The following is a 27,587-nucleotide window of genomic DNA, read 5'->3' on the forward strand; positions in this document are numbered from 1 at the left end:
AAACTAGTAACCTGTTAATTTCATAAGAAGGTAATTTACAGACCACAGGTTAAGTATATTGAAATCATTCTGGCAGATGGACAGAGAGTACAGAAATCTTACCTCCTCTTGGCTGCAACATGGAGGGCAGAACAAGAGATCGTGAATGTTTATTACAAGGGGATGTTGTTTAAAAAAAAATGCTAGGGGAACTAAGGTCTAAGAAAGCTAATTTGTTTTTTAGAAGGTAAGTAACAGATACAAAAAAATCCACACATTTTAATACTGGCTTTACTTACAACATTTACTTGGACTGTAAGTATGTTTGCTTTGACAGATATGAAGATGACAGCCACTTGTTTACTCCTACCAGATGCTTTTGGGGAGGATTCCAGTCTTTTTGTCGTTGTGAATGACAAGGTATGCAGTATGTCAATGATCATTGGTTTGATATTTAATACGATAAATTGAAGCAGGATGGTGGCCTATTTTAAAGTTATGTTTTGTCATATTCACAAATATGCTAAATTGTAACAAGTCGTTTACTGTAATATCATGGTTAAATTGAGGCACATTGTATTATTTAGCTATTTTCCATACCACGGGGTGGTGACTCTAATCTTTTTTATTCAGGTGCAAGTGTCCACGCCTGTGTTAGAAGTTAAGAATCCTTTCAACATGGATGTCTGTGAATTTTCTTTGTATTTAGAAAAAGAGAGACTCACAAAGGTGGATGACTGTGTTACAGCCTTGGCTGCTCTCATAGCTTCCTTCCACGTGTTTGGGATTGAGTGTCCAAGAAGACTGTCTCAAACCCTCACCTTCCTAGAGACACTGATTTTTGATGCGCACAGTCCATATTCTCCTTCTATGAAAGAAAAGGAAAAGGAAGTAGGATTTCAACATACAGTCACTTAAGAGCATGCCAAATATTTAAGCAGAATGGATCTCTGGGGTGGCTGAAACTATTAACCATTGTTTTGTTTAGTAGAGGTAGGTATTAATATTAGAAAATCATCTTGTCACTGAGATTCAAATGAATATTAATGCCTTCTACCTTTACACTTTGACACAAATTCTTTATTGAAATTCTGTAATAAAATATGACTTAAAGAGCTGTTTGTTTCGAGTTTTAGGAAATTCCAATCCAAGTTAACACTTTCAAGGGGGCATTAGTTTTTAAAAGACACTATGCTTCACATGTTCTTAAAATCCTTCAAATTAGGATATGACTTGCACTTAAGGCAATATGTCCACTTTTAAAAAACTTAATGCCTAGAAGTGCTGAAGAATTGATGCTTTTGAACTGTGGGGCTGGAGAAGATTCTTGAGAGTCCCTTGGACTGCAAGGAGGTCCAACCAGTCCATCCTAAAGGCGATCAGTCCTGGGTGTTCATTGGAAGGACTGATGCTGAAGCTGAAACTCCAATACTTTGGCCACCTCATGTGAAGAGTTGACATTGGAAAAGACCCTGATGCTGGGAGGGATTGGGGACAGCAGGAGAAGGGGACGACAGAGGGTAAGTGTTTGGATGGCATCACCAACTCAATGGACATGAGTTTGAGTAAACTCTGGGAGTTGGTGATGGACAGGGAGGCCTGGCATGCTGCCATCCATGGGGTCGCAAAGAATCAGACACAACTGAGCAACTAAACTGAATGCCCAGGATGCACATTTGTGGCCTGTGGTTCTGTCTCTTTGGTTTGAGCATTGTTTGGAAACATTTTGGACTTGAGCATTTTAAGATGTACAGGTGGTGCTAGTGGTAAACCCCGCCCCACACTGCTAATGCAGGAGACATAGCTAAGAGACAAATGTTCAACTCCTAGGTCAGGAAGATCCCCTGGAGAAGGGCATGGCAACCCGCTCCAGTATTCTTGCCTGGAGAATCCCCATAGACGGAGGAGCCTGGTGGGCTACGGTCCACAGGGTCGCAAAGAGTGGGACACGACTGAGCGACCTAGCACAGCACACAACACCCCAGTTCCTCTTTCCGCCTGTTGACCTGCCCTGCAGCTGTTCAGGTTCCTTCCCTCCTATCTGTTGAGAACTGTGGTTGTTCCTGAGGTCACCCCTCTGCTGTACGCTCTCGCTGGCACAGGTTTTCATCATCGGGCACCCATGTTCCTCTTCCTCTGCTTCCCTCCCTTGAGAAAGAGTGATACGGCTGGTTCTTGTCTCCCAAGATTTCTGCTTTTCCCTCGTTTTGACCTCCAGTGTCCTCATATGCCTTGGTTGCCCCATGGGCTAGTGTGGATCTGTAATAAGAACCTGGCTTTTCACTCCCAGGGCCCCAGCACCCAGTTTCCAAGTTAGGGCCTTCCCAGATCAGCTCTCCAGTCTCTCTCAGGAGCCCTAGTTCTGTGCCTCATCCAGCCCAGAGTCCCACATTGTAATTTATCGAACATGATGGTTTTAAGGTCCCCCTTGCTGTTATCACAATCTTGATGTTATTTAGTTTTGAAAGAACTAATTGGTTTAAAAGACTGAAGAATTTAAGTGTGCTAATATGGCATCACAGTGCAATGGACATTTTCTGGGTTATTGCATCCAATTATTTAAGAAGGGTTCATTTTATTGAAGAAATTTTTATAACACATCTCTAGAAATACTGCAAAATACTAGTATCTTTATCTCTGACTGTTCATTAAAATGCTTAAGTCGGTGGGAAAAAAGAAAATTTGGGATCAGCTGCCCACCTCTGCAGTGATTATTCACTGCTTATATGAGAATGGACAGGCAAGAACAATCTGGTACATTTCTGCATAACCAGTCCCTATTCTGCAGTTTCCATTTCTTCCCTTTCACTGCAATGTGCCTTTAGTTCCTTATAAAGTTTCTTTTATTTCTCCCAATTATTCCCTCCCCACTCCAGTTTTTTAAGTTTCACAATCTTATTCCTGTTCTCCAGAATGAACTCACCAAGTTCCAAAAGAGTCCTTTCCCTTGGAGGTTCACAATCTCTATGGCTGGCCTTTTTAAATTTTTTCTTCTTTTACTTTGGATTGGAGTATAGTTGATTAATAATGTGTTTCAGGTGTACAGCCAAGTGATTCAGTTACACATACACATGTATCTGTTTTCAAATTATTTTCCCACTTAGGTTATTATAGAATATTGAGCAGAGTTCCCTGCGCTATACAGTAGGACCTTGTTGGTTAACTATTTTAAATACAGCACTGTGTACACATCAGTCCCGAACTCCCAGTTTATCTCTCCCCTCCCCTTTCTCCTTTGGTAACCATAAATTTGCTTTCTAAGTCTATGAGTCTTTGTTTTGTAAATATGTTTTATTTGTATTACCTTTTTAAAAAATTAAATTATTAATTGGAGGCTAATTACAATATTGTAGTGGTTTTTGCCATACATTCACATGAATCAGCCATGGGTGTACATGTGTTCCCCATCCTGACCCCCCCTCCTGCCTCCCTCCCCATCCCATCCCTCTGGGTCTTCCCAGTGCACCAGCCCCGCCACTTGTCTCATGCATCAAACCTGGACTGGCAATCTATTTCATATATGGTAATATACATGTTTCAATGCTATTCTCTTAAATCATTCCCACCCTCGCCTTCTCCCACAGAGTCCAAAAGGCTGTTCTGTACATCCGTGTCTCTTTTGCTGTCTCGCATATAGGGTCATCATTACCATCTTTCTAAATTCCATATATATGCATTAATATACTGTATTGGTGTTTATCTTTCTGGCTTACTTCACTCTGTATAATAGGCTCCAGTTTCATCTACCTCGTTAGAACTGATTCAAATGAATTATTTTTAATGGCTGAGTAATATTCCATTGTGTATATGTACCACAGCTTCCTTATCCATTCATCTGCTGATGGGCATCTAGGTTGCTTCCATGTCTGAGCTATTGTAAACAGTGCTGTGATGAACAATGGGGTACATGTGTCTCTTTCAATTCTGTGTATTGCCTTTTTAAGAGTTAGCCTTGAATGAAAGCCTTTGCTCCTTTGGGCTGGAGGTGGAGAGAGAGAGGTGGAACTAGCTGCAGGTAAACTGCAGTGAAGTTTGGCTTTGAACATGACAGACATAAGCTGACCATGAGGGCAGAGTCCCATAAAATTCATTCTTTCAGTGGTGTATCTATTTCCAATGTCCAGCATGGCCATGCCACTTGGCAAATATTCAATATTGCTTGGCCAACCTAACCCTATTTTCTCTGGAGGTTAAATCCACTGAACCTGAAAGTTGCAAAATGGCAGCCTGGGATAATATGTTAACCTCCAGGCAGGACTTCTTTGGCTAATAAGAGTATTTGTAAGTTTTTTAAAATGCCTTTTGATGGGAGGGTCCTGTCAAGTTCCATATTTCTCATCTCTCACTTTGTCTTACCTCAAACCTGTTTCTCTCATTTCAGGGACCTCCCTGTCACCATGGGCTCCCTATTTCCTCTGTTAAAACTCAGTCCATTCTTAGAGCATATCCCAGGAATGGAATGGTGAAAACTTCCACTTCTTTTGGTAGACTGTTCCACCCTAACAGGGGTGCTTAATATCTTGCCTCGAACACAAACAACATGCTTCTCAGAATGAATGGATGTTTTCAGTAAGATTTAAAGGCTCTTTTTTTTTTTTAAACAACACATGCTTTAAAAAGAAGTCTTCAATGTGTGTGAACCCTACTTTGACCTAAAAATAACATTTTTTAATTTTCTTCTTCCTTTTTGTCACTCTTCACATCATCTGGGACATAGCTTGACCAACAGCTCTGAACCCTACAGCTCCAATACACAGCTATCTAAGGCCGTATGTTTGATATTACTCCTCCTCTCATTCACCCCTTCTATTTTTAAGAATCATACATATGTAAAAAAGGTATCTGCAATTAAGATTTTATTTAATTCATGTCAGGTATAACAAGTGCAACTTGAATGTACAAACTCTGAACAAAACATAAAGAAAATAAAAACTAACAACGAAAACCTTTTTTTAAGCAGACTCATGCAAAGAAATGAAGGGGCCACGGCAGATGTCATGGGCCCTGTTTTACCTTGAATTACGACAAAAGCAAAGGACCACTACAGACTTCCAACAGGGTGTGGGGCAGGGCAGATATCAAGGGAATCCTACATGAGAAAAAATGAGAGCAACTACAGAGAAAGGTGACACTTTCCCCAGAATTCAGACAACATGCTACAAACTTACTTTCTACTTTTAAAATAGTCCTTGGATAAATATCCAATCCTGGAAATAGAAGTTACATACATAGGCTGATAAAATAATTTACCTTTTGCGTTGGAAATGCATTCTTGCAAAAGAAACACTACCAGCTCTCAGTTTATAGGGAATCAAGGGTTTTCAATTAAAGTGCATCTGTACGCTTCTATACTGAGGCAAACACTTCTATGGAGAAGAGGGTTTTTCAAAAATGGAGCTTTAGGAAGTCACTTCCCTGATCTGTGAGCATTTAGAATGTTTGCCTCAACTGGGGTTGCTCCCTCAAATTTTGCCTCTTCAGTAAAATCTACACACTCTCTCTTTAGCCAAAACTGAAGAAAACCTTTGGATTTGGAGGACACTGCAAGGTCTAAGACAGAGCTCTTCAGGGATTAGTGTTTACATCGACAGAACGATCCCTTCACCTCTGCAAAGCACCACAATTATTTCAATGACAATTAGAGAAAAGCTCAATATCATCTCATAAACAGTTCAAGATCATACAAACAGCGCCCCCTTCAAATATAACTGTATATTCCTTTGATATCACTGGAGTCCTGTAAACACACAGGGCACCACAGTGTATGAGACTGATGCCATTCAAATACATCACCTTATTTATGTTTATATATTTTATTTTTTAATTCCATTATTTATATACACGTTTTTGGTAATTATAGTCAAGATGCTGGTGAAAGTAATTTGTTTAACATTTCATAATTGCGTGCAAAAGTAAAAACACTGATTTAAAGGAAGGTAATTTTTACAACTATTCAGCCTCAATGAATCAGGACAAGCAGTTAGGCAATATCATGACTTGCAAAGTTATACTTAGCATAATGTTGCAATTCAAAATATGGCACAGAATTAGCAATACAGATAACAGTCCCACTGGCTAAACTTAGCCAGGTTTTGACTAATTTGGTTTAAGTTGAAGTTTGATTATATAAAAAAGGTTCCTGAAAGTATTGAAAAAGAAACAGTGTACATGAAAGAGAATTCAACAATGTTTACAAAATGCCAAAAGTTCTTATTCTGCCCCCCACTTTTTCCATAAATAATTAATGAAGTCCCCCTCCCCCCCACCCCCCCAGCCTCAAAAAGATTTACAAAGATAAATTTAGCTCAGTGAACAGAACCAAAAGATGACTGTTGTTAGACAGTACCTGGTTAAAAGCTCAAGCACTTTTGTAAGAATTCATATATATTGTCTCTTGAGGAATATAAATAATCTGATAGCATTGCTCTTTAGATTTTTGGAGACTTCTCACTTAGAAGTTACAACTGTCTTTGTGCTTTGAGTAAAATATGAGCTTTAAAGCAGAAAGCTGATGGTATTCAAAATTCACCACCTTCAAAGTTCATTGTGAGAGTTCTTCTCTGCGGCTTTGAACATCAAGATAGAATTGAAAATTTTGAGTGCTGGGCCCAACTTAATGCTCATAATTTTCACAATGTCTGTTTGGGTCATAAGCAGAAATGCCTCTCCATCAATTTGCTAAAAGGGAGGAAAAAAGACAGAAGATTATGAGTTGATTGGACACAGAGTCATGGGACATACTCAAGGTTAAATTATCAGCTGTTTCCTGCACGCAACACTAGAGCACCACAGACAGGGATTCAGGTGTGCAAACGTTTCCTGATAAGCAGATCTTTCTTATATGTAATAACACCCCCAAATGGGGACTGCGAGCAAAGTCAAATTTATTCATCTAAAATCAACTCACAGGTAAGTGGGTTTCTCACAAGCTACTTTTATGTGTAGCCATCTTTTCTACTCAGTGGGAAAGAAGTAAATTAAGAAATGACTTTCTAAAAACAGTAATTACTGCGATATATGGCTGGGTTTATTTTTTGTTTATGCTTTCATAATACACATAAACTGGTCTAACTCCAGGGGTTAAGTATCTTACTAAAGGCCCAAAACTCTGAGGGAGGACTTGGGACTTGGGGCTCTCACCTCCCGTTTCCTCACTCTTTCACTGTGCACTCACGGTTCTCTTCCAATGTTTTAACTCCACAAATTACAGCAACCTGCTCTCTGAATGTCTTTCTCAGGGCATAAAGGGGTGAATATATTCATTCAACAAAAATTTATTAAGTACCCATTATATTTTAAATGGGCTTCCCAGGTGGTGCTAGTGGTAAAGAACCTGTCTGCCAATTCAGCAGCCGCAAGAGACCTGGGTTTGACCCCTGGGCTGGGAAGATTCTGGAGGAGGAAATGGCAAACCACTCCAGTATTCTTGCCTGGAGAATCCCCACGGACAGAGGAGCCTGGCAGGCTACAGTCCCTGTGGGTTCAAATAGTCGGACACGACGGAGCACATATTCTAAGTATTATTCTTGGGCCTGGGCATATAGCAGAGACTAAAGCAGATAAAAACAAAACTAAACAAACAAAAACTCCTTGTACAGTTTACATTTGAGGAGTAGGAGGCAGACTATAAGAAAGACAAGCAAATTAGAACTACTAATTCTAGTTCTGTGAAAAATACCATTGGAAGCTTGATAGGGATTGCATTGAATCTATAGATTGCTTTGGGTAGTATAGCCATTTTGACAATATTGATTCTTCCAATCCATGAACATGGTATATTTCTCCATCTGTTTGTGTCCTCTTTGATTTCTTTCATCAGTGTTTTATAGTTTTCTATGTATACGTCTTTTGTTTCTTTAGGTAGATATACTCCTAAGTATTTTATTCTTTTTGTTGCAATGGTGAATGGTATTGTTTCCTTAATTTCTCTTTCTGTTTTCTCATTGTTAGTGTATAGGAATGCAAGGGATTTCTGTGTGTTAATTTTACATCCTGCAACTTTACTATATTTGTTGATTAGCTCTAGTAATTTTCTGGTAGAGTCTTTAGGGTTTTCTATGTAGAGGATCATGTCATCTGCAAACAGAGAGAGTTTCACTTCTTTTCCTATCTGGATTCCTTTATTTCTTTTTCTGCTCTGATTGCTGTGGCCAAAACTTCCAAAACTATGTTGAATAGTAGTGGTGAGAGTGGGCACCCTTGTCTTGTTCCTGATTTTAGGGGAAAATGCTGGAGAGGGTGTGGAGAAAAGGGAACCCTCTTACACTGTTGGTGGGAATGCAAACTAGTACAACCGCTATGGAGAACAGTGTGGAGATTTCTTAAAAGACTGGAAATAGAACTGCCATATGACCCAGCAGTCTCACTCCTTGGCATACACACCGAGGAAACCAGATCTGAAAGAGACATGTGCACCCCAATGTTCATCGCAGCACTGTTTATAATAGCCAGGACATGGAAGCAACCTAGATGCCCAGCAGCAGATGAATGGATAAGGAAGCTGTAGTACATATACACAATGGACTATTACTCAGCCATTAAAAAGAATTCCTTTGAATCAGTTCTGATGAGATGGATGAAACTGGAGCCCATCATACAGAGTGAAGTAATCCAGAAAGATAAAGACCAATATAGTATACTAACACATATATATGGAATTTAGAAAGATGGTAATGATAACCCTATGTGCAAAACAGAAAAACAGACACAGATGTACAGAACAGACTTTTGGACCCTGTGGGAGAAGGCGAGGGTGGGATGTTTCGAGAGAACAGCATCGAAACATGTATATTATCTAGGGTGAAACAGATCACCAGCCCAGGTTGGATGCATGAGACAAGTGCTCGGGCCTGGTGCACTGGGAAGACCCAGAGGGATCAGGTGGAGAGGGAGGTGGGAGGGGGGACCGGGATGGGGAATACATGTAAATCCATGGCTGATTCATGTCAATGTATAACAAAAACCACTACAATATTGTAAAGTAATTAGCCTCCAACTAATAAAAATAAATGGAAAAAAAATAAAACAACAACAAAAAAGAATTACTAATTCTAAAAGGTGATTAGTGCTAGGAGAAAATTCCTGGCTGAAGATGTAAGTGGGCAGTGGGATCAGGGGTGGGAGGTGGCAGTCTGAAGGAGGACAGTTAGGATGGGACGCTGAGAAGTGCAGTGAGCCAGGTGAACACCTAGAGGAAGAGCATGCCAGACAGACAGGAAAGCCAGAGTGTGTCTGGAGAATGCAAGGAACGGCAAGGAGGTCTGTGTGAGGAACAGTGTCAGCAGGGGGCAGAGGACAAAGAGGTCAGATGGTGAGAGAGGCGATGGAGTGTCAGACTGTAGCCCTGGTGAGGAGGTTGGCTTTTACTCTGATTTAACTACCAGAAGGGTCTGAACTGAGGAGAGACGTGATCTGACAACGCTCTAGCAGAATCAGCCCAGCTATGCTGGAAATAAATTGTAGGAGGGCAGAAGTAGAAGCAAGGTGGATGGCTAGAAGTTACTGCTTTAATCCAAGTGGCAGATGACAGTGACTCTGACCATAGAGATCATGGTGGAGAAAGAGCTGGAATCCTCATGCTTTTAAAATATATCCAATAGGGTTTTTCGACTGATTAAATGTGGAGTGTATAAGAGAAACAGAAGTTAAGGATGGTTTCAGATAAGAGCCCACACCTGCACTTATTTGCCTTTCAGAGATGAATTACAAGACTTTAGATTTGCTTTCTGGTTTTCGTCTAGGACTCGAACCCCATGCCTGCTGACCTGGTGAGACATTTGAGAGCAAGGATCATGTCCTACTACTTCTGAATTAACCCTCTCACCAGAGCATCACATGTAGTAACATACACATGGGAGTCATTTAACAAGAGTTCACAGGATGAATGAAGAGTGGAATGAATGTATGAATGACACGTGGACAGGGAACATTCATTGCCTCATTCTTCAAAAGAAGGCTCTGCCTCTGAGGCTATCTGGTTGGTGCCTAAGGAGTGTCTCCAAAGATAATATTAAGAAAGGAGTTATTCAAAGAAATAACATATCATGTGAATTTGAATCTTACTTTAACTAAATAACAGAGCAACCTATACGAACTGTCTAGATATCAACAGAACCAAAAGTAGTGTTTATAAAATATATGTACTAGAAATTTATTTTTAAAACTGTTGCATCATTTTCAAAGGGTCTTTCAAAGAAAGAACAATGGCTCCCCGCAGGAATATAAGTCTGCTTAGGGATGGAAAATCGACTGAGAGTACCACAAAAATACTTAGGACTTGGGCCTTAAGAAGCTCAAAATCTGAGTAACTACAAATTAAAGATCCACTGGAAAGAATATTTCTGAAATAAGAATGTTAAGTCATAAAAAAGCTAATGAAAATCAGATCCTCGTGCATTTTCACAGGCATCCACATAGAGCATAAATGATAGCTAATAGTATATTGACACTGGCAACTGGTGGCCGGGTTCTTGGCAGTCCCGACACTCTTATTACTCTGTTGTGATGTTCTTAACAGAAAATGCCATTTTGAACAGTGGAGGCTAAACACGGGTACAAACAAGATAACTTATTACTGCAGACAGCAGATGTGGGACAAAGACTTTTGAGATGACTTAGTCCTCACTGTACCTTCTGGGAGGCAAGATCAACGCAATAATGGACTATTCTGCTTGGAGGAGCTGACAGGCAAGTGGCTTATTTTTAAAGGTCTCTAGTGAAAAGAGTCTCCAGCTTCTAGTGTAGTTAGAGGTCGAATTCCTTTTTGTCCTAATGCTCACTAGAGGTGGTATCATTATTAACCATACCTTACATTGATGTTTTGGAACGGCAGATGAAAACAACTAATAAAATCTTCCAACGGCAGATGGTAATAAATGCAATGCATGTCAGTTAGGATAAACAACACTGAGAAATGTATAAGATCTAAGGGGCTGTTTTAGCAATAATGCTAATATTAATTATAAGCATCAAATGAAGTTAATCTTGGGGTTAAAATAACACTTGAAAATTAAACAGTGGGAGCTAATTTTACTTCATGAAAAATGAAATGTTGCTTATTTCTTGCTTTGGTTTCTTTCTGTGCTGTATACTATATAAATGCATGCTAGTACATTTTGTGTTTTTTTTAAAATGAGTTTAGTGCTACTGCTGTGGGGCATCATAAAATGGCACAAACATTTCCTTTATTCCTCATCTTACATGTTTTTATAGAAGTGATTAACGCTGCTTGTTAGACAACGCAGTATCACTTTGTCAATTTCAACATAACCCATCTCTTCCCTCCTCTGCCAATTTAGAATAGTTCACTATGCACTGCGTCTCAGTGCTGTGTCCCCCACTAAGAAACATACTGCAATTCAGCTGAACACTTACTTCATCTTTAAATACCTTTCCATGTTCTTCACATCCAGGTAAGCTCTGTATGAATTCGGACACCTGTTAAAAAATAAGATCAAAATTCCAGTTCTGCAACAAAAGCCAGAATCTCACTGGTACAGGTTCCAAATATCAACCTGTGTTTTCACTGTTTCTCTCAGAATAATTTCTTCTCTTTTAGAAAAAAAGACTAAGCCCCATACGCATTCATGTTGCCCACTCCTTAAGCCGGTACTCCTACGTCAGGTCCCTGGCAGACAAAGAAAGTAAAACCTACCTCATCCGTGCTCCACTTAGAAACTTTACTGGCAGGAATGCCGGCCACCGTGGGGAGAAGTTTGCTCTGCTGTTCCCAGCGCAGGGGCAGGCACGGGATCGGGGACTTAAAGGACAGAAAGACGGCCGACCGGCGCTGCGCCTGCTGCACGCTGCTTTCTTCCCGGGCACCTGGTTGACAGAAACAATGTGAACGCACTCTCTGAAAAGTAGCCAAAAAAAAAAAAAAAGGAAAAAAAATCCCCAAATGCTATATGTCACCCCCAAACCACAAGTGGCAGGAGTACTAGGTAAAAGCATTGGTTCAACATTACATTCCCTGAGTAATTACACTCTCTTCGTTTTCACCGAAGGTCATCATAAGAAACAACCTAAAATTCAATTAACACATCTGTCATATCATCATTACTGAAGACATGCGCCATTACATCATTCAGCATTGCCTTTTCAATGCTTCAGGGACGAAATCTGCACCTGAGCTTAAGTGACAAAGAAAGTAACTCTCAACCTAGGAAATTATAGTTTGTTCTCTTTTGCCTCTGGATGTACTGGAAGTAAGAGGAAAGATGTATGCTCAAGTCCATCTTCTGAGATTACCCTGTAGATAGCATACCCGCTCTCTCCTTTTACCTCATCTCTGCTTCGTTCTTCCAATTTCTATTTATTCATTACACTGACTTTTTAAACAGCCACCTTATCTTTTTTGAAAATGGATATGAAATTATTGCAAAAAAAATAAAAGAGCAGAAATGCAAATGCCTTTATCCAAACCTAGTTTTCTCCTTTTCTTCTAAAACAGCCTTTTTAATAAATGATTATTTGTCCTTGGGACTCTTGACAGAGTTTGTTAATCATTATCTCCTAAGATCCTTTACAAAAGAAATCTTTCCTGGAAACTACTTAACTCAAAGCCCTTCAGAAGAAAGGCACCTCCCTCACACTTAATTCTCCCCTCTACCCACCAGCTCAGCTAGGAACAGAAGCGGGCAGCACAGCGAGAATCCCCTGTAATCATACCCCATGCCACAAAGAAACCACTTCCCCAACTTCTGACACCACTGCTTTTTGCCCTGGTTCTGAACTGCAGTTTGATGAAAATTCCATTCGTTATCTGGCTTTTTTCTCTCAACAGTTTGTGCAATTCATTGACATTGCTGTGTGTAGTTGTAGCTGACCTGCTCTTTGCCATGTGGCTTTTCATTGTTATGACTATTTCATAATTAATGTGGAGCTGATGAACACTTGAGTTGTCTCTAAGTTTTGGCTATGACCAACAGTGCTGCTGTGAGCACTCTTGTATGCACCTTTTTTTGAATATATGTATACCTTTCTGTTGCATATATACTGGAGAGTGGGGCTTTGTGGATATAGCATTCGTGTACTTTAAGCCTCAGCAAATTCTGCCAGTTTTCCAAAACAGCTGTACAGTACATACCTACTAACAGTGTAAAAGTGTTCCACATGCTCCATACTCTCATCGACACGTGTATTCATTTTAGTGAGTGTCTTGTGGTACACTGTGGTTAACAACTATAATTGTCTGATAACAAAGTTGACAATCTTTTCTTTAGTTATTATAAAATGAGTTTATATATTAAATTTTTTTTTACCTGTACATGTATCCATTCTCCCCCCAACTTCCCTCCCATCCAAGCTACCACATGACACCGAGCAGAGTTCCCTGAGTTATACTGGTTATAACCAGCAGGTTCACTGGTTATTCATTTTAAATATGGCAGTGTGAACATGTTGATCTCAGACTCCCTAACTATCCTTTCCCTTCCTCCTTCTCCGCTGATTAACATAAGGCTGTTCTCTAAGTCTGTGAGTCTGTTTTTATTTTTTAAGTAAGTTCATTTGTATCATTTCTTTTCAGATCACGCATATAAGGGATGTCATATAGTATTTTTCTTTCCCTGTCTGATTTCCTTCACACAGTATCTCTGGGCCCATCTATGCTGCTGCAAATGGCATTACTGTGTATGATAAAGATCAACATTCATGGCTTTCTTCTACCTGGATTTCTACTTGCCCAACTATGACATAATGAAAAGAAATCCCTTCTCTGTTGCATTGTACTACAGTTTCAATTTAAAAATAAATATAAATGTGCTACTAAAGATTTCTGATTCTGTTCCACTGGTCTCTTTATACTAATCCACAGATTTTAATAACCCCCACTTTATAAGGGTACTGATGTCTGTGATCTAGATCTTCAAGATTGCCTTGACTATCCTTACCCCTATGCATTGCCAATTTTAGGATGGGCTTGTTTAAAAAAAAAAGCTAGGATTTAGACTAGAATTATCACAATATACACCAATTTGGTGAGAGACAACATCTTCACAATATCAAGTCTTCCAACCCAAAAACACTTCATTTCTCCGGATCTTCTTTAATATCCTTCTTCTTCTATCATTGTCATGTAGGGGTCTTGCATCTCTTATGTCAAATTTATTCTCATGTATCTGAGGCTTTCTGTTGCTATTATAAGTGGTACAATTTAAATTTTTGTCTATTTTTCTGGTCTGTGCGGGGTCTTCTTTGCTGCACGGCTTGTTCTAGCTGCAGTATACGGGGCTGCTCTCCAACTGCAGTGCGCTCATGGGGTTCTCCAGGCAAGAACACTGGACTGGGCTGCCATTCCCTTCTCCACGGGATCTTCCCAACCCAGGCATCGAACCAGGGTCTCCTGCATTGCAGGCAGATTCTTCAACACCTGAGCCACTGAACCTGCCTAGAAGTTTTATTTTTATTTATTATTTTTGGCTGCACTGGGTTTTCTTTGCTGCAGGGGCTTTTTCTAGTTGCGGGGAGCAGGGCAACGCTGTAGGTGCAGCGTGCAGGCTTCATTGCCGTGGCTTCTCTTGTTTCAGATCATGGGCTCTATAGCACGTGAGCTTCAGAAGGCTCAGTAGTTGTGGCACACAGGCTGAGCTGCTCCACAGCACGGGGGATCTTCCTGGATCAGGGATCTAACCCATGTCTCCTGAATTGGCAGCGGATTCTTTACCACTGACCCACCAGAGAAGCCTATTTCCTACTGTTCTACTGTTGATATTGAATAACTTTTCTCTTAAACTAGCCTAATCTAAATTTGAATTGCTCTGAATGTTAGAAAAGTCACTATGCTGAATTTGGAAAAAAAAAAAAAATCTGTCTTACTGGAGCTAACATCCACTAGCCCTGGTTCTACCCGAGTGAGCTCATATAGAAAACTGTTTCCCCATGAAACATTTCAATTCTTCAAATATTTTATAAAAAACCCTTCATGGTCCCCCTTTCCACATTTCATCCAGCAAATCTCACATAACTGTTTTTAAGGTTTCCGCTCCTCATCCTGTTCTACTGAAAATCTATTATGAGCCAAACCCTTTGAAATGCACAGAAGCATGACTCCAGGTTTCTATTCTAACATGTGATACACACTCAGATCAGCGCGCAGACTCTCGCTCAAGTAGCTGCTCAGTGAGAACAGTAGGGAAGAGCAGGTCTGAATGTGCACAACGTGCTTCAGAGAACAAAGTCTTTAATTCTGGAAAACATTTCTGCCACTATCATTTTACAAGGGTCAGATTTCTCAGCGCCTTCCTCTCAAAATATTTACTTGCATGAAAAAATAATACTTTTTAAGGAGTTTTCTGTATTTCTTGACATTTCCCTAGATGAAAATTGACTAAAGGTATATGGCCAAACTTTTTCTGCCCACTCTCTCACCCGAACCCTTCTTCCTCCTGGGGAAGAACACTAACTGAGTAACCAGTCCTCCAGAACACTTCTGACCAAGACAAGACTTTGGGAACAGACACTCCGCAAAGCAGAGCAATAAGATAGGTAGAGCCTCATTTCTTGATCCTGCTGAGCACTGTTAAATCCTGGAGCACCTACCTTTGAACTTCCTCCATGTGAGAGAGAAATAAACTGCTGTGTACGCCATTTGTATGTATTTTATGTCACACACACACATACACACACACACACCCCTAATCCTAATCACTGCTAAGGTTTACTGCAATAGCATTTATAATAGTGAGACAGGGAATAACTAGCTTAGATATCCATCAGAGATTGGTTCATTAAATACTGCTGCATCAATCCACAGAGGAAATATTTGATTTATTTTATAATTAGTATAAATATTTCTGTGAAAATGGTTGTAATATTACGTAGTTAAAATGCTACAGGCTACAAAATAGCTAGTACAATATTTCAGGTATTAAAAAATCCAAAATGCTGCCCAAAATTTAGGAAATGGTGTGTTAGAAGATAAAATCATAGGTAATTTTGATTTTCTGCTATTTGATTCCCTGTGTTTTCTAATTATCTATAATAAATGATATCTTGACAATAATCATATAAAACCAAAGACTGATATTCAATAAGCTATTTATTATTACTCAGAAATCATACCAAAAAACCCCAAAATCTTACTTTCATAACTTGAAAAGCAATTTAATGCATTTTTGGAAATACAGTATTAAATTATCAATTGCTGGGCTTCCTTAATATTAGAAGCAAGAAAATATTAGATGGGAATAATGTCAGAGAAATAACTTTGTGGATCTTTGTATGGTTTTACCGCTACTTCATCTCTCTAGACAATCAAATGAGGACTATTTTCTTTTGTTGATACTTCATGAATGGATAGTAAAGGCCTGCCTCTATCATTTACAACTACTTACATGGAAATCATTCACAGAGCAATAATTTACTCAGCACTTACAATGCAATTTGGAAGGCTACATTAATATAGCATATCCTTGTAGACTTCCTTGAAATGAAATTTAATAGATAAACAGTGTTTATCCAAAGTAGAAATTTGCAAATACAAATGTCTGTAAATTCTGGCTGCAAATATAGATATTAAAATTCTTGATTTGACTTTAGGGTAGGAAAAAGTGAAGTAGATGATTAACTCTTGTGAGAAGACAGATCTGATAAAGGTGATCCTGAAAGAAATATATCCTCCAATGTTTCACGTAGAATCAAGACAACAAATCTTCAGAATAGAGACCACCATCTAAACTAAACATGAAATCTCCTAGTAGAAAGAGATGTCCTCACTATCACGGAACATGAGAGCCTGCCTTTACAGGACTGTTTTCGTCAGGGGCCCGGAGAACCCTAGCAGAACCACAGGCAGCCCAGCTCTCAGAGAAAAGGAAAAGTACTCTTCACGCTCCCCGCTGCTTTCAGACTCAGATTCCATTCTGCTTCCTATTTCCAAGTCTGCATACTGCTAAATCAGCAAGCCAACCATGATTTGCCACTTGTCCTGACTCATTCTCATCCCTTTAAGCCAGTGACAGAAGTGAGACCAGAATCTTCAAATGCTTTGTTTCATTTTCTTTTCTTTTTTTAATTTATTTTTATTAGTTGGAGGCTAATTGCTTTACAATATTGTAGTGGTTTTTGCCATACATTGACATGAATCAGCCATGGATGTACATGTGTTCCCCATCCTGAACCCCCTCCCACCTCCCTCCCATCCCATCCCTCTGGGTCTTCCCAGTGCACCAGCCCTGAGCACTTGTCTCATGCATCCAACCTGGACTGGTGATCTGTTTCACACTTGATAATATACATGTTTCAATGCTATTCTCTCAGATTATCCCACCCTCGCCTTCTCCCACAGAGTGCAAATGTTTGTCCTATACATTATTTTATTTTCACAACAGCACTAGGAGGTAGCTATCCCGAAGATAAGAAAAACACACTGTCAGGGCAAAGTCCAAAGCCTCCCTTGTGAGCTAGTGGAAACATCAGAAAGTGGCCCTGGATCTTTTGGGTTATGGTCAAGGAGGTGAGTTTAAGAGCATCGCAGCACTGTTTATAATAGCCAGGACATGGAAGCAACCCAGATGCGCATCAGCAGACGAATGGATGAGGAAGCTGTGGTACATATACACCATGGAATATTACTCAGCCATTAAAAAGAATTCATTTGAATCAGTTCTAATGAGATGGATGAAACTGGAGCCCATTATACAGAGCGAAGTAAGCCAGAAAGATAAAGACCATTACAGTATACTAACACATATATATGGACTTTAGAAAGATGGTAACGATAACCCTATATGCAAAACAGAAAAAGAGACTCAGATGTATAGAACAGACTTGTGGACTCTGGGAGAAGGCGAGGGTGGGATGTTTCAAGAGAACAGCATTGAAACATGTATATTATCTAGGGTGAAACAGATCACCAGCCCAGGTTGGGTGCATGAGACAAGTGCTTGGGCCTGGTGCACTGGGAAGACCCAGAGGGATCGGGTGGAGAGGGAGGTGGGAGGGGGGACTGGGATGGGGAATACATGTAAATCCATGGCTAATTCATTTCAATGTATGACAAAAACTACTGTAATGATGTAAAGTAATTAGCCTCCAACTAATAAAAATAAATGGAAAAAAAGAAAAAAAAAAAAAAAAAGAGTCTGATAAAACTGGCTTCCCAGGTGGTGCTAGTGGTAAAGAACTCGTCCGTCAATGCAGGAGACATGAGATAAAGGTTTGATCCCTGGGTAGGGAAGATCCCCTGGTGGAGGGCATGGCAACTCACTCCAGTATTCTTACCTGGAGAATTCCATTGACAGAGGAGCCTAGTGCATTATAGTCCATGGGGTCGCAAAGACTTGGACATGACTGAAGCGACTTAGCATGCACCCAAACCTGGATTTAAATCCCTGTTCTGCCAGTAATCAGCTCTAAATTTTGGCTATCAGTGTAACTGAACTGTTGCAAGGATTACATGATATTTTTAAAAATGCTTATTCCACTATCTGACATATATGAAAGGCTCAGCAAAAGGGAGAAATTATTCCTATCTTGAGAGAAAGGCATATAACTGAGAGTATATTGAATATAAAAAGGCAAAAATGAAAAGGAGTCAATGGCCCTTCAAGTTAATATTCCATGAGTCTATAAAAAAAAATGCTCTTAATGTGAAAGGAAAAAAGCCAGAAGAAATGGGGTACATCTGTCAACCAATTTTTTTTAATGGAGTTACGTGACTAAATATAAGAAGGATGAACAATAACAGTGATTGGGTAGAATAAATGGATCACAACATCGAGGAATGTGGATAAACTTAGCTCCAAGATCCTACACTCAAGCATTAAAAATATTTGAGGATCATTTCAAGGTTAACAACCAAAATAAAAATCAACTGCTATGGAAGTAAAAAGCAAGCCTGATTTTTCAAGTAAGAATCTAGCATATTACAAAATAAAATTCAACCTTCTCTGCCCATCAGCATCCATGAGAAAGAACATTTGCAGAAGGGAAAGAAAATTACACCTTTCCCAGGAATACAAGAGTTTAAATTTGAAGGTCAATTTATAGGATTCTTTATTAATGGGCCTTCCTACAATGGAGAAAAAGTTATTTTATCTTTCAGGTAAAGGAAATAGAAGTCAGCAAATAGAGAAAGAATAAAAATGTAATGAACTGTATTTAGTAAAGGTCTTCAAAGGTCAAATTCAGTAACACAGTGGGAATCATCAAAAAGTTGAAAAGGTTCATAATCACACATATTGTATGGAATTAAACTGAAATAACAGAAGAAACAAGGTAGGAAGCTTTTTCTTAGGGGAAGTGTTTTTAAAAATCAATTTGCTCTAAGACTCCAAATAAAATAGCTCTCATGGGCTTAGGACTTCCCTGGTGATTCAGATGGTAAAGTGTCTGCTTGCAATGCGGAAGACCTGGGTTTGATCCCTGGGTCAGGAAGATCCCCTGGAGAAGGAAATGGCAACCCACTCTAGTACTCTTGCCTGGAAAATTTCATGGATGGAGGAGTGTGGTAGGCTACAGTCCATGGAGTTGCAAAGAGTCGGACTTACTGAGTCTTAAATCATGGGCTTGCTGAGTCTTAAATCCTACTGGCTATAAGGAATATAGTGTGGCTTGTTTTCAGTCTTGATGTTGTTTAGTCGCTAAATCGTATCCGACTCTTTGCGACTCCATGGGCTGCAGCATGCCAGGCTTCCCTGTCCTTCACTATCTCTCAGAGTTTGCTCAAACTCATGTTACTGAGTCAGTAATGGCATCCAACCTTTTCATCCTTTGTCACCCCCTTCTTCTGCCTTCAATCTTTCCCAGCATCAGGGTCTTTCCCAATGAGTTGGCTCATCACATCAGGAGGACAAAATATTGGAGCTTCATCTTCAGCATCCGTCCTTTCAATGAATATTCAGAGATGATTTCCTTTAGGAATGACTGATTTGATCTCTTTGCTGACTAAGGGACTCTCAAAAGTCTTCTCCAGCACCACAAGTTGAAAGCATCAATTCTGTGGCCCTCGGCCTTCTTTACGGTCCAACTCTCACATCCGTACAGGACTACTGGAGAAACCACAGCTGTGACTAGACGGACCTTTTCAGTCTCCTCTATGCGAAATAGTGAACAAACTGCAAGAGGATTTCTCTCCTGTCTCCTATGCTACCCCTCACCAGGCTAGATCTGGGAAGCGCTGCTTCCACCTGGGGAAGGGCATTGTGAACCAACACTAGGGAGCACCTACTAAGCTCAGCATACCTACCTGACCCTCAAGCTCAGGTGTGAAAGAGGAATTCTACCATACCCAATGGGAGCATTCAGAGGTAAGTCTACAAGACAAAAACAGGCTATGAAAAGAAAAAAAAAAAAAAAACAAGCTAGTGCAGGAAATTAAAGGAAAATAAAACCACTATTAAAATTCATGTTAAAGGCAGTAAATAGCAGACTTGACAGAGCAAGAGTAAGATATTCCAACTTGAGGTATATGTTTAGAATATCAAAAAATGTGTAAGTTGTTGAAATATTATAATGCTTCCATGTTGGATGGTAATAGGCCCCTCCACCCTCAGAAGTCAGGCACTTGAGGGACTTCCCTAAGATGCTGCAACTAAATTCACCACAGAGTCTCCAAACTGCTACCGTACTAAGGCTGGTGTTTGTTTTAACTGTCCTGTGCAATGTTGGCTGTCAAACCAACTGCTAAATATTTTGAATATCATCCTTTGGATCTAACCCAAGAATAATAAGTATTACCAGTCAAAAAGCAGAGCCATCACTGTGCCAAACAAGGTCCATATAGTCAAAGCTATGCCTTCTCAGGTAGTCATGTACGGATATGAGAACTGGACCATCAAGAAGGCTAAGCACCACAGAATTAATGCTTTCAAATTGTGATGCTGGAAAGACTTTTGAGAGTCCTTGAACTGCAAGGAGATCAAACCAGTCAATCCTAAAGGAAATCATCCCAGAATATTCGTTGGAAGGACTGATGCTAAAACTTAAGCTCCAATACTTTGCCACCTGCCGACTCAACTGGAAAACACCCTGATGCAGGGAAAGATTGAAGGCAAAAGGAGAAGGGGGTGGCAAAGGATGAGATGGTTTGAGAGCATCACTGACTCAATGGACATGAGCTTGAGCAAACTCTGGGAGATAGTGAAGGACAGGGGAGACTGGCATGCTGCAGTCTGTGAGGCTGCAAAGAGTCTGACACGACTTAGCGACTGAACAACAACAATACCAAATAATAAAATTGATAAGGGAAGGAAGTTTTCTGGATTAAAAAAAAAAAAAGAAAGAAAGCTCATGACATCTCAGGCAAAATAATGAAACAAGATTGAATTTAGGAGTCAGATTCATTGTTCAAAACCAAAAGATTAAATTGGCTGGGATATTCTGTTGTTCATTTGTGTTTGATTTTTCTTATAGGAAAGTCAGAGACCAAGTGTAGCAGATGTGTAGTACGACCCAGGCGTGGCGGACACTGTAGTAAGCCACCAAATCACCTTCAGAACCGAGACGTTTCCTTTTCTTACCTTCTGACTGCTGATGCCTCACAGCTACCTCCCTCTCCAGGAACTGCCCTGAGCCAAAGGGAGGTCCCTTGCTCAAAGGGAGGTTCCTGCCCCTCTAGGCCAATATCCAAGGAGTGGTCAATGCAAAGATACACAGGTCAGATTCTCCTGCCCAAATCTGGGATAGCTCTGTGCAGATTCATCCAGAATTCCTTATGGGATCAACTGAGGCTTCTCCTGTAACTGCATCACAACTCAGCTTCTCACTGTGCCCAACGCTGCTCTCTCACTCCCCCAGTGGCATTGCTCATGGGTTCCCGCCAACACACTCCTGCACACAACACCCACTGTCTGCCAACAGAGAGCCCCATCTGAGACACCAGGTCATGGCTCTATACCTGAGAGGCAGAAGGACAGAAACAACTAAACACAGCCACACACTGGCTAGGATCTGAGATATCCCCAACATCACCAAGATACAGGAGCTCTCAAATACCATTAAGAGCTCACTTTGTACTGAAGTTTCATGGGGTCCAGGGAAAGACAACAGACAAACTCTTATATGGTAAGGCCAGCAGGTAAAATTCAAATCTTTTCCATACAGAATGAATCTGGAATAAATTTCAAAAAAATTATAATCCAAAGCTAAGAAAGCAGTTAAATAAAAGCTAACAATGATAACATGATTTTACTACAGAAAAAACTAATTTTATGAAAGTTTTACATAAAATGTTTCAAAAATCTGGAAATAAAGGGAAGTCATCAAACTCATTTTAGGAAGCTAAAACTGGATGAGATATTAATAGGCAAATCTTATTTAGGAACATATGTGCAAAAATTCTCAAGGCAGCTTGTCTTTATGAGGCTCCCTTTCACTAATGAAAAATAAGACAGCATAATATGCATACTAAACTACAGGTTTTGTAGGTGAGAAAAACACTAAAGGGTTATATATGAATCCTAGCAATGTTTGGAAAGAATAATAAAACAGAAAAACTCAGATAATTCAAATCAAGAAAAACAGGATAAAAATATACAAAGTTCAAATAGACAAAACTACCACGAAAAAGAAAGAACACCATGCATATCACATTAACAAACCTAAAATTTTCCATTAAATAGACTATTTCAAGGGGGGAAAAAGGATCAAAATCAGCACAGCAAATCAAGTGAAAAGTGAATTACATCACCAAGTTAGGAAGAAACTGAAAAGGCTGAAATCACTACTCCCTGAAAAAGTTCAGAGCCCAGATTTTATTATGATTCCATCTAAACTTCAGTGATCAGATAACTGCACACAATAGACACTGACTTCACAAAGCCACCCCTCCTGCCACCACCACTGCTGCTATGGCTAAGTCTGCAGCCGCTGAGGCATTCGTTGCTCGTAATAATCCAGTGATGTGGGCACTACTGAGACGCTGAGACACAGAGGCATTAAATGCTCTCCCCAGAGCCAGCCGCACAGCCGGTACTGGTGGAGCTGAGATGAGAATGAAGGCCGTGCTCCTAACCACCACTCACAAAGAAAGGCAGACGCTTTGGATTAAGAAGCCAAGTGGCGCTAATGGTACAGAATTCACCTGCCAATGTAGGAGACATGAATTCAATCCCTAGGTCAAGAAGATCCCCTGGAGTAGGAAATGGCAACTCACTCCAGGCTTCTTGCCCAGAAAATGCCATGGACAGAGGAGCTTGGCAGGCTACAATCCATGGGGTCACAAAGAGTCAGACAGAAGTGAGCACGGCAGCACAATACCTTGATGACAAAACCTTCGTAAATTAAGTGTTTTTCTTGTCCTTTCTAAGTGACTGGAAACATTTTAAATAATCAAATACTTGCACAGCACTTATTATGTACCAGGTGCTGTTCTAAGCAAGCTACAAATGTTACTGTACTCAATCCCCATAACAACTGTGGGAGGGAGGACCTCCATCAACCTTTTGGGCAGATAAGGAAACAGGCACTGAAAAGTTTTCAGTGAAATGTCTATGATTACACAAGGGAACAGGTGGGCGATCACAGATGAAACCCTGGCCATCTGTAGGGGTTTGTATATGGTGCAAGATTAAACACTATAAAATATGCTGAGGACAGCATACAGCTTTTAAATTAACCATAAATTACTGCTTTATGAAAATCAGATATGGAAATCAAAGCATCACTTACAGAATAGGTCATTACAGGCAAACAGTCCTTAGGTGCCATTCTATAATCTTACAAATAATCTAAACCCAAAAAAGCACATGACAAGCAAAGTCCCCAGAGGCAATCATTAAAATCATAATCCAGCCAACATTTTCTTACAAAAATAAATAGTAATTATAAAGCCATGTGTAAATTATAAATACAAGTTATACTATGAACAACAGTCATTACAACTTCATTGCTCAAACTACTGTAATATCTATTCAGCAAAGATATAAGACAAGTTACTTTCTCCAGTAAAACTTAAAACATTTGCTCAAGTGATTTTCATTTTGTGGTATTAGATTAAGACCATATTACTTCTATTTGTATGTCAACATGTTCTGAGGTGAGTCTGAAACATATGAAGCAAAAGACATCAACAATGTTAAAAAATACACTACATGGAGCAAATAGGAGGCCTTTTTCAGTAACTCTATACACAATATTCTACACATATGTCAAAGAGACTATAAATATAGGTCACAGATGGATCCATATCATTATGAATTGTATAACAAAAGTATCCTGAACAATAAACTTTTATTGCTTGCAGTAACAGAACCAACCAAATGACATTTGTCTTTAATATAAAAGGGGCTGCCACATCCCAGTTTTCATTGCTGAGTATTAATACCTATCAATAACATGAGAATATTATGGGTACCTCGGGCTTCATGTGGTGTCCTCAGCTCACTCTCTGTTCTCTCTTCAAAGTCTTCTTTGACATCCTCAGCACGCTGGTCTCTGAGAAAGATAGAAATGTTTAAAGAAATGGTTAAACACTGTACTTCAGAAACTGTTTTTTAAAATTTAAAAATCAATGGTATCATTAAAATGTTAGAAAGGATTGTTAGTTTTATTAAGAAGCAATTAATACTAATAACACCTATAAATGTTCATTTCCTTCATCATCAATTTTCATTCACTGTTCAGAAAGCTAAGAATGTTTTATTAAGGTTAACTATTATGAGAAAATGTGGCTACTGAATAGTTCAACTTCAAATTGGGACACATATTCATGAGGAATATTACTTGCACTGTTTGGTAAGACTATAATTTTAAGGAAGAAGAGGGTTTTAAAGTCCACATCATTTAATCAAGTCATCATATACCACTCAGCTCTGGGATTTGAGATTGAGATTGCTCAGGAGAATCAAACTCAATTCTAGGAAGCTTTTCCTGGCTTAATTAGGTTAAATTCATAGGCTAAACTGACTCCATCTCTTTCTGACCAGGAATGACCTAACACTAATCAAACCATGCCAAGAATGCTCTAAAATGGAATGGACCCATTATAATCCTAATTCAGAGCTTTACTCTGAAGTCAGGGACAAAAATGGCCTTAAGGGGAACCAGGCCCAGACTATGTATATTTTCTTTAAAACTAAATTTCAGGGACTTAAAAATTTTAACTTAATCTATACATACTCAGGGTTCAAAATGAATACTTCATAATATTTTATAATCCTCTGTACTTGTGTTGTTTCATATGCTGCTACCTTTAGAAATATATCCTTAGTTTCCTGAAGACTCAGGACACACTTTTGTTCAGTGTTAAGAAAAGGGAAAATTACCTTTGAAGCCAAATATCCCAACAAAATATAAAAAAGAGTTTTATAATCTTAATTACTGAGGCACTTATTTATTCCCTATTTGTAACAACAGTAATTTAACATAACGATGCCAACACAGTAAGCATGTGATGAAAAAAACATTCACTACTTCTTTTCTTAGAAAGATCACTTCCAGAGATATGTGAAATTTCATTGGAATCTGAGTTCCCTGCCTTGGTTTATACTAAAAACAATCTTTACAACTGCTGAAGGATACTTGCTTATTTGAGAATGGAAAGAATCACTTTTATTATGCAATAAAAATTTTTTTCTAAGAAAAATCAATTAATGACTATGGAGGCTCTTACTCCATGGAAAGTGGGGAGATACAGTGAAAACAAGTAGGAAAATTAATGATAACTGGAAAAAGGACATTAAGTGGTAATAGAAAACTGTCTTCTATGTAAAAATAGTGAAGTTAGAATTGATAACTACACGTTAAAATCACATTATGCTAAAAATAGCTTATGTGATCTTCTGCACTTGTTTCATATTAAACTGGAAATAATAGTTTTTGAGTCCACAAATTTATCCCAGTAAGTATTGTGGCCACTGAAAAAAGTGGTCTCTGGATAGCTAATCTTAATGCTTGTTATAAACAATCACACATTAGAGTGATGTATCTTAAAACTGGCATTTTTCTGAGTCAAAGGAAATAAATTCCCAATTAATTAGAAAAATTACCTAAAAGCTTTAATGAATGGTTTAGAAAACCCCAAATAAAACACCCCCAAAAGAAAACAGAAACCAAAGCCCAAACTGAGTCCAAAGGCTAAAATTAAGTCCTAGACTTTTCTGTATATTTTCAGTTTTCATGATTTTGTCCACTGATAATTATTGCTTATTTTTGTGATTTCAGTAAAGTATATTATATATTCCTTTAAAGTAAGCTTTGTTAAAATGAAGCTGTAAGACCGAAGTATGAGGAAAGTTCTTTTGTATTCTTATGTCCAAATACAATACTGATGATTTATGAAATGTAGGAAAAGAATCATTTTCTAGGAGGGAACAGAAATAGAAAAGGAAAATAATATGTTTGACCCCAAAAGTTTCTTTGTGCCTGAATCTGCCATAATCTATCCCCAAAGAGAAGCAAAAAAGAAACCTTCTGCTCTTATTCACATTGCTTAATTATAGAAGCATGTTCAGTTCTCATTTTCCTTACTTTAAACTCATGATATTTCATTAAATTTAACCCATATAAACTTGGGAATATATAAATATGGATATTTATTTGCACCAAAACAGTACAAGAAAGGTTTACTGAATGTTTTACTTCCAATATATTGAGCCTGCTAACTCCTTAAACTTAAAAGTGATTAAGTCCCCTAGGGTTCTGATGTTTCCTTTAGTGAGATGGTTGGTGGTGTGGGGTCGATCTGAATAGTCTATTAGAACAGGTATTATGAAACAGATGGATGAACAGAGACCCTGAAGGAAACAGACTCCTGATCAAGCACATACAGAAATGTGGAAATAGTATTAATGAGAAATAAGAAGAAGAAAACTTAATATACTTAAGAACATACTATGCACCAAAGATTGGCTGAGTTCTTTACATGTCCGATATTTCATAGCAGTCACTGGAAGAAGGTTCTGTTGTTCCATTTGCTGAAACTTGGAGGTTAATCCCAAATTTTCAGAGCTAGTATAGCTCCAGGTTTTAACACATGAAAATATATACTTAGATTTAATGATTATGTTTTTTACCCTTGTGTTTTTCTAGAATACGGTACACATCCCTATTATATACACTTAAAGGAAACTTGCCTTCTTGTATCATAATCATCTTAAAATTTTCAACTGTCTTTTATTGATAAGGTTAGGAATGAAGATTCTGACTCACTAATATTCTTTCTTGTTTTATATTTTACTTAAAAATCACTTTCTGAATTGGACAACCAACACTTCTCTCACCCATAAATTTAGATATTCCATTGTTAATTCTGATTGATAGGTACTGTTATGAATTTCTTTCTCTATGCAAAAATGAAATGCTTTATCGAGGATATTAACTTTCCAAGCAAAAGGTTATTCTAGCTATACCGTCTTCCAATTATAAACAAAACATGTTTACATCAGGATGTCAAAACTCTGTGGTAATACTGTTACACATTCTGGAACATAATATAAGATAGGCTTATTGAAGATTTTTTTTTAAATGACAACCAAAAATACTTTTATGTTGTACTTTAATATTATGATTTTGCTCTGCTTTGAAATTCTTATCTTCTCCTCTGGATCACCATTTTTCATTACCAACAATTTCTATTAGGAAGGGAGTACAAGTTGATTAGGCCCAGGGTGTGTATTATAACGTGGAGAAAGCACCCCAGCAGTGGAGACATGTATGGTCTTTGAAGG

At 38.8% G+C, this 27,587-nt stretch overlaps 2 protein-coding genes across 5 annotated transcripts in view; one reads left to right on the top strand and one right to left on the bottom strand.

Annotated features, from left to right (window-relative positions):
- SAMD3 (sterile alpha motif domain containing 3) overlaps positions 1–1,094 on the top strand; it is a 41,396-nt gene extending 40,302 nt beyond the window's left edge. For all 4 annotated transcript variants that reach the window (XM_070461323.1, XM_070461324.1, XM_070461321.1 and 1 more), the window contains 2 exons: positions 317–399; positions 613–1,094. In XM_070461323.1, coding sequence (XP_070317424.1) covers positions 317–399; positions 613–897 — 368 coding nt within the window. In that variant the 3' untranslated portion in view covers positions 898–1,094. The remainder of the gene's footprint in view (positions 1–316; positions 400–612) is intronic.
- Positions 1,095–4,822: 3,728 nt separating this feature from the next.
- The window catches only part of L3MBTL3 (L3MBTL histone methyl-lysine binding protein 3), a 106,436-nt gene continuing 83,671 nt past the window's right edge, over positions 4,823–27,587 (bottom strand). Inside the window, exons 19-22 of the mRNA XM_070461600.1 lie at positions 24,275–24,354; positions 11,633–11,802; positions 11,353–11,415; positions 4,823–6,657 (exon numbers count right to left, since the gene is read on the bottom strand). Of these exons, the coding sequence (XP_070317701.1) occupies positions 6,514–6,657; positions 11,353–11,415; positions 11,633–11,802; positions 24,275–24,354 (457 nt within the window). The 3' untranslated portion in view covers positions 4,823–6,513. The remainder of the gene's footprint in view (positions 6,658–11,352; positions 11,416–11,632; positions 11,803–24,274; positions 24,355–27,587) is intronic.

This window comes from Odocoileus virginianus, chromosome 34 (genome assembly GCF_023699985.2).
Source record: "Odocoileus virginianus isolate 20LAN1187 ecotype Illinois chromosome 34, Ovbor_1.2, whole genome shotgun sequence".
In the NCBI taxonomy this organism is placed as follows: Eukaryota; Metazoa; Chordata; class Mammalia; order Artiodactyla; family Cervidae; genus Odocoileus; species Odocoileus virginianus.